Raw genomic sequence first — 15,466 nt, forward strand, 5'->3', positions numbered from 1 at the left:
ACAAAGTGGGAAGGAGTTTTGTTTGGCATCATGTGGGATTCTCACTACACAATATGAGGAATACCATTTTCTATTTCTAAACGGGCTAGTCAGTGGTAAGAAAGTCTTATTCACTGCTGTTTATGCACCAAATCAGTAATGAGTCTCTTAAGGCACACTATACAGAAACTAACACAAAGCTACTGGTCCACTTGTCAGGGGTCAGGAATAATCTGACAACCACTATGTAAATATACGGCGTTAGGCTGGACCCGGAAACTTGCATGAGCAGTACCCTTGCACACCGCTGGGTGGTTTAGTATGATTACGCATGTCATAGTTGGTGCTAGAAGTGACGCTGTGGTCACCAAAATAGGCACCACCCAGGCTCTTGGACATCAGTTACTCTTCACGACTTTCCACACCAGAAAGCGCAGAGCCATGAACTGAAATGACAAATGTGTATAAAAACTAGGGCCCTGAAAGGGGAACAACCCTAGCTCTAGAAATCCGACAGCAGGGTGGGGAGGCATGGGTGGGTCTGTAAGGAATTAGGAAGCTAGTTATTGTCTCTACCAAATAATGTGCTACAGAAGGCAAGTAACTTGTTCATCTGATAGAGACTTCTAGATGAAGATTCCTTACCCTTAAATAGATACCAAAGCCATATCCTCCTGGCAGTGGGCTGAGAAAACATTTACCTAGACTAAGAAGTCCTGCAGGAATGAACGGGCGAAAAAGCCTGTCTTTGCAGACCGGACTCGCCAAGCAGTAGTGTTTGCTAAACGTGTGCAGGGACAACCACGTTGCCGCCTAGCAGATGTCCAGGACTGGGACTCCACAAGCTAACGCCGTGGTCGCAGCTTTACCTCTGGTGGAATGGGCCCTTTAGCCCTCCGGAGGCTGCTTTTAAGCTAGGGTGTAGCAGATCTTGTGTACTGCTTGACCTGTCTTCGCTCCCACGTACCCCACAAAGAGTTGATCACCCACCCAGAACTCTCATGTGGTCAAAGTAGAACAACGCTCTTTTGGGGTCCAGCCGGTGGAGTAGCTCCTCTTCTTTAGAGGGATGTGGAGGAGCATAAAAGGTGGGCAAAGTGACAGACTGCCTAAGATAAAATGAAGTCACCACTTTCGGAAGGAAAGAGGCCAGAGTGTGCGCACCACCTTGTTAGGGTCCCACAGGAAGGCTTAGCTGATAAAGCCTGCAGCTCACTCACCCTCCGGGCACTTATCGCCAATAAGAAGGCTGCTTTGATGGTAAGCAGCCGGAGGGGACAATTGTGTAAATGCTCGAAAGGAGCACACATGAGATATGTGAGAACCAGGTTCAGGCCCCATTGGGGCATGACAAAGGGAGAAGGAGGAAACATATGTACAAGCCCTATCATAAACCTATTTACAATAGGGGACTTAAAGAGGGTTGGTCAGGCAGCCGCAGGAAGGCAGTCAGAGCAGAGAGATAACCCTTAAGAGTGCCCAGAGCAGAGCCCTCCTGGGCAAGTACAAGAATGAAGAGAAGAATATCAGAAAGAGAGGCAGACCGAGGGTCGATAGACTTTTCTGTACAATATTTTACAAACTGTAGGCAGGTGTATACCGTTTTGGTGGAGGGCCGCCTGGCTGCCCAGATAACTTGGCAGACTTTGGGAAGAAGGTCAAAAGCTATCAACGGTCACCGGTTAAATCTCCACACAAGGAGGCGGAGAGTTGACAGGTTCGGGTGGAGGACCCTCCCCTGCTGCTGCGGCAGAAGATCCTCCTGAAGGACTGATGCTCCTCTTCAGAAGGTCAGGACACCAGACTCTTTGTGCCCAGTGTGGAGTCACAAGAATGACTTGGGACTGGTCATTCCTGATCTTCTTGGTAAGTCTGGACAGACGTGGCCTGGGTGGAAAGGCATACAGGAGGCCTGAACTCCACTTGAGATGAAAAGCCTCTCTGAGCGAGTGCTTCTTGGGCACTGTAACGTGCAAAACTGCTGACATTGGAGGTGAACAAATCTAACCAAGGCTCTCCCCATGGCTTGAAGAGTCCTTGCACCATCTCTGAATGGAGATGCCACTCGTGATCCGCTAGGCATCCACGTCAGAGTTTGTCTGTCCTGACTTTCAGAGAATGTGCCAGGTGCTGAACCACCGGGGCAAGGCCTCTTGACAAAGGGTCCATGACCCCACCCTGCTTGTTGCAGTATCACATGGCGGTGGTGTTGTCCATGAACACTTACACCAACTTTCCCTTGACCGAGGGAAGAAATGCCTTCAATGCTCCCCGGATCACACGGAGCTCCAGCAAGTTGATGTGGAGTCCAGATTCTGCTAGAGACCAGAGTCCCCTGATCCTCACCTCTCCCCGATGGCCACCGCATCCCAGGAGTGACGCATCTGTCACTACTGTCTGTGGAAGGGAAAGGAGTATGACTTTGACCCAATCACGGTTTGTCAATCACCACTGCAGGTTTTTTGCAGTTCCCTCTGAGATCTGGACCATGTCAGAGAGATTCCCCTGAGGCTGGTCCCTCTGGAAATTTGGATCCCACGGAAGAGCCCGCATATGCCATCTGGCATGATTTACCAGCAGGATGCAGGAGGCCATGAGGCCCAGTAGCCTCAGAATCATTCTCACCCAAACCTAGGATAAAGGCCGAAACAGCTGTATCATAACCTGAAAAACTTGGACTCTGTGCTCAGGAGAATAAGTGTTAAACTGCACTGTGTCCAGAACGGCTCCAATGACAGGGAGCGTCTGAGAAGAAGTCAGGTGTGACATCGGCACCCTCATAGTGAACCCCAGCAAAGGCACGATGTTCTCCATAGTCTGAAGATGGGAGACAAGAGCCTCGGGCGAACCCACCTTCAACAGCCAGTCATCTAGTTAGGGGAACACTGAAACCCCTGACCTGCGCAGATGAGTTGCAACCACTGCCTTCACCCTTGGTGAACACCAGAGGGGCGGCGGTAAGGCCAAAGGGGAGCACAGTGAACTGAAAGTGCTTGTGGCCTACCTTGAACCACAGTTAACGCCTGTGGGCAAAACGCACGATGGGGATGTGAAAATATGCATTCTGCAAGTCCAATGCTACCAGCCAGTCTCCTTGGTCTAGGGCAGGCAAGACCTGAGCCAAAGTGAGCATCTTGAATATCTCTTTTTTGAGGTAGAGATTGAAAGTTTGCAAGTCTATAATAGGGCGAAGACCCTTGTCTTTTTGGGAAGAGAAAGTAGCGGGAACAACAACCACTGCCTACTTCTGATATCGGAACCATTTCTACAGCTCTCTTGGCCAAGAGAGCTGCAACTTTCTCTCAGAGCGGAGACAGATAATCCTTCGCCAGCCTTCGGTATATGAGGAGGGAAAGATTGAAAAGGGAGGAAGCTGGCCCTCTGAATGTTATGCAAGGCCCATTTTTCCGATGTAATGGATTGCCAGTGGAGGAGATGATGTTGGATTCTCCCTCCACCTGAGCATCCATGGTCTTGCAGACCCAGACTAGGAGGGCTCAGAGGCTGCAGGTGTTGGAGGCTGATAACTTCTGGCTACCAGACCCACAGCATCTGAATGCACTGCATCCACGTCCTTGAACAGCTTGGGGAGCCTGCGTAGGACGATGGGTGGCATAACGGCTGGCACGGTGGAGCGCCCATTCCATAGCCACAAAAGGGGCGTAAGGCTGACTGTGGGAGAGGTGTCACTTAGAGGCCCAAGGGCTTCCCCAGCACAGAGTCTGCTTTGTCCGAAGAGACGACTCACGTCTAAGGGCATGTCCATGAGGTTGGCCTGGACATCCCCCAAAAAGCCAGATGTTCTCATCCAGGCCTGTCACCTCAAGACCACTGTCGATGAAACCACTCTGCCCAGCGAGTCAGTCATGTCTAAACCACACCTGATAGTGAATTTTTCTGCATCTCTATCGTTCTTGACAGCTTGGGAGAAAATGGCCTGGGCCTCCTCCGGGACCTGTGGCAGCACTTGTGCAACGTATATCACACACTATGGGAATAACGGCCCAACAGGCATTTGGTGTTCACCGAACACAATGCTAGGCTGGCAGAAGAAAACATTTTCTTGCCTAAGCTATCCAGCCTCTTTGATTCTCTGTCTGGGAAAGGGTGAAGGCAGGAGCGGGAGGAGGGAACACGCCATGGGAAGTTGAGGCTTTGACTATCAAGCTCTCAGGGGAAGGGTGTTGAGTGAGGAAACTAGAATCACCCGGGGCAGGGAAATGGTGGTGGGCACTTGTCCTGTTTACAGGAGCCTCTTAGCTGGGTTTGAAACAAGTTCACAGCAGGACATCAGTCAGTCTATCATTAAAGGGCATAGGGGTTCAGATGAGGAAACCCAGGCTGAAGCACTTATGTCAAGAGATTAGTCCTGACTGCCACTGAGGAAGTTCGAGGTCAACAACCTCACTGCCCCCTTCACCACCATTGCGTAAGATGCTCTCTCCTCCATAGCCACAGCAGGTGGCTAGAGCAAACCAGTATCAGGAGAGTTGTCCAGTCCACTGGCATGTCCTAGCTCCTCCTATCAGTCCAATTGTTCTGTGGTGGTGTAAAACTGGTATTCCAAAGGGTCCAGGGACCCCTTCCACTCTTCCCCCATGCCTGGCTACTCCACAAAATGCTCAGGCAACGACCTAGAGCCAAAATGGCCCTGTCAGCACCAGAAACGGCATCTCAACCAGGGCCAAGATCTCCTAGGAGTCACAATGGCTGCTGTCGACCGCCAGGCCCAAGCAGCTTTCGGGACCGCTCCCTCAAAGCTTTTGGCACCATGGCCCGGCAGTCTGAGCACAACTTTGAATTGTGGTTGAGACACCATAAACAGACCAAATGGGTTCTTGTAAACGACATGGCGCTGTGACAGACCCCACACTGAAACCGGTCTTTCCAAAAGACTTCTCGACACAGTTTAAAAAAAAAAAAAAAAAAAACAGTCTGCAAAAAATTGAAAAAACCTGTCAGAAAGAGACAGTGGGTATCTCTTCTCTGAATCAGCGCTAACTGGCACGGAAAGAAAAGAACTGACATGAATGCGCCTGGGCGGCGCCTCTGTAGATGACCACAACGTCACTTCCGGCGCCACTGCGCAGAACCGAACAAAGCCACCCGACAGCATGCAGAGGTACTGCAAAAGGAGGGAAGAGTCCCTCAGAGTCCTCTGGTGGTGGTGATGATACTGAAGAAGTTACACTGTGCATGTATAATCTCCTCTAACCTAAAATTAAACACAAAGAAATCCGCAGGCTGAAACAGAGCCTCTCAGCAGCAATTTTATACATCTCATTCATCTATTTGTGTTTTTCAGAAAAATAGATAGTCAAGTCTAAAGGAGAGGAGGAGGTTTTTAGCTCCCTGTATCCAGCAGCTTCATCTTTGGCTGCCTTTTCTATGCCTTTGGCTCAATTAGGTACAAAGGATTGGAAGAATAAATATTCATTTCTAACTACATACATGTTTCCAGGATTAGCTACGAAATGGATTGGAGGAGAATATAAAACTCCCTGGGCTACCAATGGATGCTGGTGTACCTAAGGACCTGGTCACAAGCCTCTCAAAAAGATGTCAGTGCCTATCCCTTTAATTTAGTCATCTGGGGTCAAATTTTTAAAAAGGGCAAAGGAGATTGTTTCATTTTGTCGCCCCTATCACGTCACTAGGGGTTGTTTGATTACAACTTCAGAATTCATCCCCATAAGAGCTAATTGTGTTAATGACGATGAGGAGACACTTTTGTGGAGGATTTTACTTTGCCAGACTTTGATCATGATTTCTGAGCGGGGCACGGTCTTTGATTTATGCTTGGGGACGTGCGCCAATTTAATGTAAATCCATCCACCCGCCTTCTCGTCCGTCTCTACCGACACTATATCGCAGTTAGTCACCCCCTAGGGAGCTTCCCCTCCGAACCAGGATAAAATCTTTTTCTATTCTCAAGTACAAAGTGGAACATGGATCAGTCCAATAATGGAGGAGGCGGCGACGTTTCATAGGATATTTTGTTTTGTATTGAAAAAATGTTATCATCTATATTGTCTTCATTAGAGAAATCTATGCCATGCTCTGATCCTGTATTGGAAACACTGCAATTAATTTTATATGAAGTAGAGAATGTTATTAAGTGTGGCTTTACTAATACCAATACTTATATGAATGTTATTAATGATAATATAAAGTCTTTGCGGAAGTCAGCAATAGCAGAGTCACCTGGAGGGGTTAGGGACGCTTTTGTCCAAGTCAGAAAACCGAAGCAGTATAAGGTGTTCCAAAATAAATTGCTGTACACATGTTGATGCATAACTTTGCTTATATTGTTAGCTTGGGGACAATAGTCAGAAATTCCCCACAGATGTAGCTACAGTTGACATTTTCCCCATATTTAAAAAAGGGTCTTAAAAGGGAGCAGAAATCTAGTATGAGGTGATATTAATGTCATCGTGGGGCAGTGCTTCGTTCTCTTCCTCCAATTAATACTCATTCGGACCATTGCAACGCCAAGTTGGAAGAGAGTTGGAGCAGCTCCAAATTTTGCTTTGAGTCCTTCAGACCAGAGGAGTAAACTGAAAGTACAGCTCATCCACGCACTCTCGATGCTGAGGGGGTGAAGTACAAATTCTGCAGGATTGCATAAAGAGGGTAGTTCTCTCTCAGCAAAGTCAAATTCACGTAGCCAAGATAATTAACCATCGAGTATCTGAAATGATGAAGAACAAGAACCCATGACTGTCCTGCTAATAAATCTGATCTTTTTCGGTCATTGGGCAAGAGATTGTTTTCCGAGGACCATGGAGCCTGTAATGGAGTGCACAGTTTGTTACTCTCAAGGGGTGTCACTAGAGCAGAACTTGGGAGTCAACCGTCATAGGCTTTATCTTATTATTTGATAATAAGCCTCTTCCTGTTAATAGAAGTTCTATTCTAAATTCATTTTTGGAGACCGAAGTCTCAAGGTTGGTAAAAAGTAGTAACATCAAAAATGTGTTTATTCACTCAACTGCGCCAACTCCATATTCTAGAATCACTTTAAGCTCATTGGTTACTGCAAACCTGCTTTTGAAAAACTGTGCTTATTTTATAAAATGCGGGATTGATGATGTTCTTTTTGTGGAGTGCTTAGCGAACCCGGTACTACAAATGAATACACTAAAAGTAAATAAGTCAATGGTGGCTGTTGTAGTGGGGTCTCAATGATATTCGACAGGGGAATCCTAAGGATATAGTTGTCCTACTCGGGCAGGTAGGACAAGTGATCAAAATTCTCGAGGGTCCCACTAATAAACCTGAGGCTGTGAGCCAAAGGATGACCTCTTTAAGTGGAGCTGGAAGGGGTAGTCCTGAATAGCACCCGCCCCACGTTAAAGAATGTTGAGCCGTTGAGGTAGATCTCGTGGGCTACTCCTGTCTGGGGCTGGGACATGATAGAGTAAAACTGAATTTTTGGAAGTCTCTTAACCAGTTATTTGTAGTTTTACAAAAAAAGTGGACATTACCAGATGTTAAATTTGTAGATTATTGTGTATTTTCTTGCAATGCAAGGCACTCTGAAATGGGCCATGCCAGTGTGTGGTGGGGTACTTAAGAACACGGTGAAACAGAATCAATAAGTATTTAATCATCCTTCAAATTCAGGCTTTGCTTGACATTGGCATTCCAAGATATGTGAGAGCTTGTCCTTCATTTTTCCTCTTAGTTAATATGTATATTCCCCAAGGGAAAACTTCGGACCACCTGGCGAGTTCATTTTTTCTTTTGTCTACGATTTTAGTATGGCTGAAGACAGTTCTTTGGTTATAATCATGAATGCTTTAAATGCAAAGGTTTCTAATTCTGCTTCCTCGACTTTTGCTAATGTTGAAAAAGAATAAGTGTGGTCTGTTCTGGAGATTTCTTTCCCGGAAAAAAATTAGAACAGACAAGAATGGCTTTCTTTTATTGGAGACCCTTTGGAAGTATGATCTGGTCATTTTGTATGGAAGATATCCAGCCAGCAAAACTGCCTCCTATACCTTCCATTCAACATCCAAACACAGCTTACTTGATTATGTGATAGTATCCTATCATATGTCTGGGGATTTTGAGAAACGTATTGTGTAGGAAGCTGATACGAGTGATCATATTTTAGAAGGCATGACTGTGGCCTTTAATCTCCAAGAGTTAGTATCTAGGAACCTATCAACTGGCAAGGTCAGCTTTAATAAATCGAATTGGCGTACCTTTTGGACAGCTGGGAATATTGAGACAATCAACTGTGCTTGTATCACTTCTAATGAGGCTTCAAGGGATTACCCTATATCCTTTTTTTAATCTTGCATGGATGGGTTTCGTAATGTAGGTTCTATGAATGACGGCATTCGGCAGCTCAAAAAAATATGATTTAAAGTTGAAGGTGTTAAACAGGGAAATATATTTTCAGATAAGGAGACATCATCTGATGTTTTCCTTCTCAAGACAGCATGAAATTGATCACCTCAAATGCATAAGATCTAGATTAAAAGCGCAAGGGAAAGTGATGCTAAACGGATTAATCTAATGGAGGAGGCAAACTCTAGGGACTCAAGGAAATATTGGCATTTGGTTGCTGAATACTGTGATTCTAGGGTGACAGCGCATGCAATTCCTCTCCCTGGAAATGTCTGGGTGGGCTATATTTCTAAAATGTATTCAAGCAACTGGGTTATATTTCTAAACTGTATTCTAGCAACTCTGAAGAAGCTGTTCCAGTTGTGCTTAGCATAAATGAAGAGTTGTTTGTAGAACACAGTGCTCAATCCGAAGGCGAGATTGTTGGTTTTATTAAAACAAACACACGAACATCAGGAGCGATTGGGCCAGATGAGATTTCTATTGCGGCTATTAAAAAGGAGGCTGTAGCCTGGGGGACCTTTCTTACGCCTTTTTTAGTGTTGAGCCTGCGTTGCATGCGCTCACGCATGCGTATCGCAGTGAGACTCTTTAGAGTTCAGAAAAGGGCTCGGAGCCCTGTCAACTTCACGTCAGTGTTTTTTATTGGTTCGTGGGCTTGCCTAATAAAATCTGCTTGCTTTCATTAATCGAAGGCATGCATACGTCATGCCTTTTCCGGTGGCTAGCCCTCCTCGAGCGCAGCGACCAAGTACAGAAAACATGCAAGGCTCGCTGTTTTCCATCGGGCTCGTGGACTTCTTTTTCTCTAATTTACGAGCACGATCTTGCTTGGCAGAAGTCGAGCGCTTTACATAGTTAATTGCACTTTTTCGAGTTACTTATATAAATGCACTTTTGCCCGATAGGTGAAAAGTCGGGTTAGGAGTTTACAACGCTATCAGCTCTAACATGAGCAAACGCGAGACCCGTTGCATTGCAAATGCTTGTTTGTATATTGTTATAGAACTGCCAAAAATCCCTTTGTCTGGGAAGGGTAGTGTCTTAGTACCTAGGTGTACAAGATGGGCCCCAAATCCTCTCCAGGAAATTTTAGACAACTAGCACTGCTGGATGCATCTCGCAAACTCTTTACTAGAAGTGTACTTTCCCACTTACAACAATGGGTTCAAGAAAACAAAATCATTCCCCCTGAACAAATTGGTTTTAGGAATAATCACAGCACTATCAATAACATTGCAGCCCTCCAAGCGCTTATTGGGAAATATCATTTTTGCCGAGGTATGCCACTGTACTACAGCCTTCATAAACTTTTTGGAGTAAATCATCAAACGTTGTGGAGAATGCTTCTTTTTTGGGGGCGTTCCTCACCGTCTCCTAATGCTCATTATTTGAATTTAATTCTGATATCTGTGCCCAATTCTTATGGGTGTGATGCAGGGTTTATTCTGAAAGCTTAAAACGGCTTAATGCAAGGCTGCTTATCGACTCCTATTATTTTTTCTCTTTATATACGATATTCCAGGTATCCTAAATTAGGTGCCGGGGAACCCTCCAAAAATGTATATATGACTATTAGCATGGTAGTGACGCAGCTTTAATGGATCTAACCCCTGTTGATTTACAACGTCCCCTCCCTGTCTTGATGAAGTATGCAGAAACACACTTTCTGAAAACAGACATCTCTGAAAGTAAAAGTTTGACTTTCCATAACAAAGGTACACAAACAAGGTGGAAGTTTAATTGGTATCTAGGGGAAGATTAATAATAAAAAAAAGTGGACTCCTATCTTTATCTGGGTAAGATTTGTATTTTGTTTACTAGTAGGTGGAATGACGATCATGTAAATCTTTGTTCAATTTGGGACCTTAATAAATTATATAAAACGTGTGAGAGATGTCATTTTGGTCACGTTTTTTCTACCTACAGGGTTAAAATTCCTCTATCACTATGTTATGCATGCGAGTTGTTGGATATGAGTCTTTGGTGTTTCTTTGAAGTAACAGAAGGATAGATTTTCAGACAGATTTGTGATTTGAATACTCTAGCCGCCCCTCATCATCTTCACCTGGAGTTTGGTTTATCATCACCTTTCGCCTTTGCTTCTGCCGCTGTTTTAAGGTGGGGAAACTCGCTTCTGGTCGGAGAGGAGAGCACACTTTATGCTGCTCTGAAGTGTGAAATGTTTCTCCTTCAAAAAGATAAGAGTGCCTTCTACAGGTCTTTTGAGTTGGCTAAATAAACTTTTGGGCCCTTTTATACCAAAATATCTCCTAAAGAGTCAAATAAAAAAATACTCTCTATAAAATAAGTCACAACAGTGCTATTGCTTTTTGCCAGCTAAATCAGCAGAATCAGGTGGTACAGGAGAGCTATCTTGGGAATAAACCTCAGCCGTATTTAACTTGGAATTTCCCTCCTGGGGCCCGAAGACTGATCCTATTGTTGAGAAATGATTTGTTTCGCTTGTGTGTCATAACTGACATTTGGAAATAAGTCCCCAGAAAAAAGAAGAGAATCATTGAGTTATGTCTGTTGCTTACTCAAGATCTTAATCATATAACATTCGTATGTTCTGTGTTGCACAATGCACGTCGTCACTTTCTAAGGCCACTGTTCTTTAAATCTAACATTCGATCTGTATCGGAAGCCCGCAAGTGTTTAATGTTTCCATCTAATGAAATGTCTTGTGATAAGATTTTTCAATTTTTTTAGATGTTTTTTTAAATTTATAATGACTGAGATTTCTCATATAATCAAAATATGAATCATGTAACAGCCCACATTGTGTATGTAAAAAAAAAAAAAAAAAAAAAAAGTTTAACTGTTTTGATGAGTTATGTCTAATTATACTATATTTTAAAACGTGTTATGTTTTGTTGTATCTTGTACTTTTTATATTGTGTTATGTGGAACTCTGTTGGAGTTCCACAGCATAATAATTTAATTAACCGTAGAGTGGTCAAAGATAGAGACAGGGTTTCAATGACCACACTTTAGCTAGGGTATGCCTATGGGAAGTACACTGGATACCCTTAAACCCTGACCATTTGATCACCGGATGTTTCAAGTCATGCTGTCAATTTAAAAGAGTGGAATTTGACAGAGGTAAAAGTAGGACTCATGAGCTATCTCACATGGTACACACTTTCTGATGGGTAACACGTACTCCAAACCACGATTGACAGGAAAGCATTTGGTCACTTGTAAAAAGTCCAGTGCAATGAAATTTGAAAGTGAGGCAAATCAACAATGGGAATCTCTATTCTGCAATGGCAATTAGTGTTCGCTGTCTTGGTGTGGAGGGGCATAGAAAGTTATTTTTTTCTTGAGCATTTTGTGTTCTGCTTATAAAACCAATAGAAATGAATTAAAACATAAATGATAGCTATGCATTGGTTCAAAAGGGGTGACCTTCTCCTGCTCTGCATAATTTTAGATTCACTCTGGAGGTGATACGCCTAACTGGTGAAGTCCTTCAGCACAGCTAAATGTAATCTTCTGAAAGAAGTGCAAAATAGCTTAATATCTACCAAAGAAGTGATGTAAAATATCCTTAACAAATTGTTATTGATAATTTAGGCTGTTTGAAATACCAAACCACAAATATTTTCTATCTTACTCTAGAACAGCTTCTCTGTGTTATTAAAACACAGAAAATTTGAGGAGAGAAATATGAATATAAATAAGACATACAGGATTAAAAATGAAAAAGCTTGTATTTTTAATCATTTTGAAAACAGGAAATGGTAGAAATACGACAGCAAATTAGTTTATGTCAACACTAAATTGATAAATATTAATGAATATTTCCAATGACGCTAGGCCTGCTAAAATGCACTTTTTTCCTTGTAGAGATGTACAAAACAGTTCTGAAGATTTTCATAGTTTTTTAGGTCAAGTGCGCAAGCGCTTCCAACCTGTTGTAAGTACTGTGGGATTTTAACTATGCCCATTTCACACCCATCACTCTCACTCGTTCATTGGCTTGCCTTTCAAAAATTTCTTGATGACATTGGTAAATGCTTTACTTTTGTCTCGCCTTAGGGAGGTTTTGTTACCGCCTTCCAGACTGATCCTGTTACACAGATTACTGCACGAGTGCTGATATATTTCACTGTGAGTGAAATACTTTTTTTTTCTTTTGTGTCTTTTCTTTGCGCTCATTCTCATGGTGGCCACGGCACTTTGCCGTCACCCTGCACCTCCCTCAGTTTCTTGTTCGTGGCTACCTGCCCCCAACACTCCTCCCACGTCGTTGCTTGTTCTTGTTGCTGCCGCCTCTGGCAGGGGTTATAGCTCGGTCTCCAGCTGGCGCCTCCATTCCTTCCTAAGTGCTGCTTCTCTGAGAAGCTTTCATAATGGAAGAGATCCTCCTGGAACCCGTCACTCTGTATGCGGCTTAGGCCGCCAAGCCATCTCATTTGTACCTCCCTCCAGCTACCACGAAGTGTGTGGCCTTTAGACAGTGGGGGGCCATGGCTGTGGAGGGCTCTTACTTTTTTTAGAGCAGGACTGCTTCATACTGAGTCAGAGGGCAAGCGTTCCTTCCATCATCCATTACTTCTTTTCTTCCTTTCTCCCTTTCTATTTTGCTTATTTTCCTATTTTCTTGTTCATTTCTACCGTTAATTTCCTCCTTCCTTTGACAATTCTTTTATTGCCTTTTTCCTGATGCAGTTCCCATTTTCTTTCTCACCTCTACTCATTTTCCACCACTAATGGTTGTTTTTTTAACCTCTAGCTGCTTCTTTCTCTTTTTATAATTAATATGTCACTATTTTTTTCACCAACTGTCGTTAACCATCCCACTCCCTCGTTAACAACATTCTCTCACTCTGTCTGTCTTTCGTTCTCTCATTCCTTCTTTAATGTTTTCTCTTTTTTTTTTCTTCTCCCACCTCATGCTACCTCTTCCTTTCTACCTGAAACACCACTCACGCACTTTCGCTCACTAACTGCTTTCGTCTCTCTCTCTCCTGTACTCACAAATTCACATCGCTGTTGCCACTGCTTTATACGCCTATCCCCCCACCCTCCTCTCTTACATGCCCTTCTCAGAATATAGTTCCAACCTCTGAAGGTCATGTCATACCATCTCTCTACCAGAGTGCTGCAAGCCACTTTTCAAAAGAGGATGATAAACAGTAGTCCACTGCTTTACTCCCAACTGTTACGCTCTAAAAGGCACCCCCACCACTGTCCTTGAGCTAGGCCAGTTTGACAAGCAATTGACAGGAACTAAAGCCTAAAAGGAAACTGGAAAACAAACGGAAGGAGGCGAAGCGACTACAACAGAAACATTAGAAAACAATTTCTTTAAAATAACTTACATCTATGTTTAAAAAAACAGCACTGAACCTAATTCAACGTTACACAACCACGCCTCGTACCTAATAAAAATCCTTCTAGTTTATTTCTCGTTACTCCTCCATGGCTGTCTTGTGCCGTTTTTTGGGAGCTGAGCCAGCAACTCTGATGGTGGGGTGGTGAAAGTAATATTCTATTGGAATCAGCATGGGAGATTTAAATTAGGATGCTAAATGGAAACATTTTCATTTTTGGCGCTAATAAAGGAAGAAGGTAAATGGAAGTGCTTTAGTTATATGCAGGGCCAATGGAATTACCAAATTGTGAGACACGGTTGACCAATTTATGTGACAAAAAATGTTCTGTTATAAATTTACAACACAAATAGTTCTAACTCAAACAAATGTGAAAACCATTGCATTGCAAATGCCTGTTCAGTTTTGCGATGCATAAGGAACACTTGTGCATTACATAAAGATATGATGCTTGTCCATAGATAGTTTGTACCAGCCTGGTGCCATTTTGGAACATTCTAAAATGTGTAACTTCTCGGACAGGTTTGATTGAGGAACTGTCTACTTTTTAAATTACCTGATCCATTTTATTCACGGCAACTGCTAGTTGTGTCACGCCAAGGGAACGGACAAGCAAACCATGTTCTCGTGTCTGTCCACCAGCCTCAAATCCTGCTTCAAACTCTCCTCTACTGGCATCCACCACAAGAATGGCCACATCAGCCTAGAAGGAAAATCAACAGGTTAAAAACAGCAGGAGAAGCAAACAAAAGACAACATATGTGCATGCCTTCTGCCAGGATCTTAAACTTTCCTAATCATCTTAGATGTAGGTTTTGTTGGAGAAAATACAAACCGTTATTCACATTTATTGTATTCACTTTTATTGTCTTTGAAGCAGTCTTTAATACCAGCTATAATGAAAATGTCACTTACCCAGTGTACATCTGTTCGTGGCATCAGTCGCAGTAGATTCGCATGTTTTGCAATAGCTCGCCATCTGGTGTTGGGCCGGAGTGTTACAAGTTGTTTTTCTTCGAAGAAGTCTTTCGAGTCACGGGACCGAGTGACTCCTCCTTTTGTCTCCATTGCGCATGGGCGTCGACTCCATTTTCGATTGTTTTTCCCCGCAGAGGGTGAGGTAGGAGTTGAATTGTAGTAATAGTGCCCATGCAATGGAGTGACTAAGTATGCACCTATTTAAGGTTGAGATGATACATATATAAATAGTTGAAGGTAACTTCCAAACTGCTACAGGCTCCCGGGGAGGCGGGTGGGCACATGCGAATCTACTGCGACTGATGCCACGAACAGATGTACACTGGGTAAGTGACATTTTCAGTTCGATGGCATCTGTCGCTGTAGATACGCATGTTTTGCATAGACTAGTAAGCAGTTATCTCCCCAAAAGCGGTGGATCAGCCTGTAGGAGTGGAAGTAGTCTGAAATAATGTTCTTAATACGGCTTGACCTACTGTGGCTTGTTGTGCGGATAACACGTCTACACAGTAGTGCTTGGTGAATGTGTGAGGCGTAGACCATGTGGCTGCCTTACATATTTCTTGCATTGGGATGTTTCCTTGAAAGGCCATGGTAGCACCTTTCTTTCTGGTTGAGTGTGCCCTTGGTGTAATGGGCAGCTGTCGTTTAGCTTTAAGGTAGCAGATTTGGATGCATTTAACTATCCATCTGGCTATACCTTGTTTTGATATTGGGTTTCCTGCATGAGGTTTTTGAAATGCAATAAATAGTTGTTTAGTCTTTCTGATGTTTTTTGTTCTGTCAATGTAATACATCAATGCTCT

General features: G+C 43.6%; 1 protein-coding gene across 1 annotated transcript in view; it reads right to left on the reverse strand.

The window, feature by feature from the left end:
* The window catches only part of HBS1L (HBS1 like translational GTPase), a 414,125-nt gene that overhangs the window by 72,297 nt on the left and 326,362 nt on the right, over window positions 1-15,466 (reverse strand). Inside the window, exon 8 of the mRNA XM_069235198.1 lies at window positions 14,239-14,385. Coding sequence (XP_069091299.1) covers window positions 14,239-14,385 — 147 coding nt within the window. The remainder of the gene's footprint in view (window positions 1-14,238; window positions 14,386-15,466) is intronic.

The sequence above is a fragment of the Pleurodeles waltl genome, chromosome 5 (assembly GCF_031143425.1).
Source record: "Pleurodeles waltl isolate 20211129_DDA chromosome 5, aPleWal1.hap1.20221129, whole genome shotgun sequence".
NCBI lineage: Eukaryota > Metazoa > Chordata > Amphibia > Caudata > Salamandridae > Pleurodeles > Pleurodeles waltl.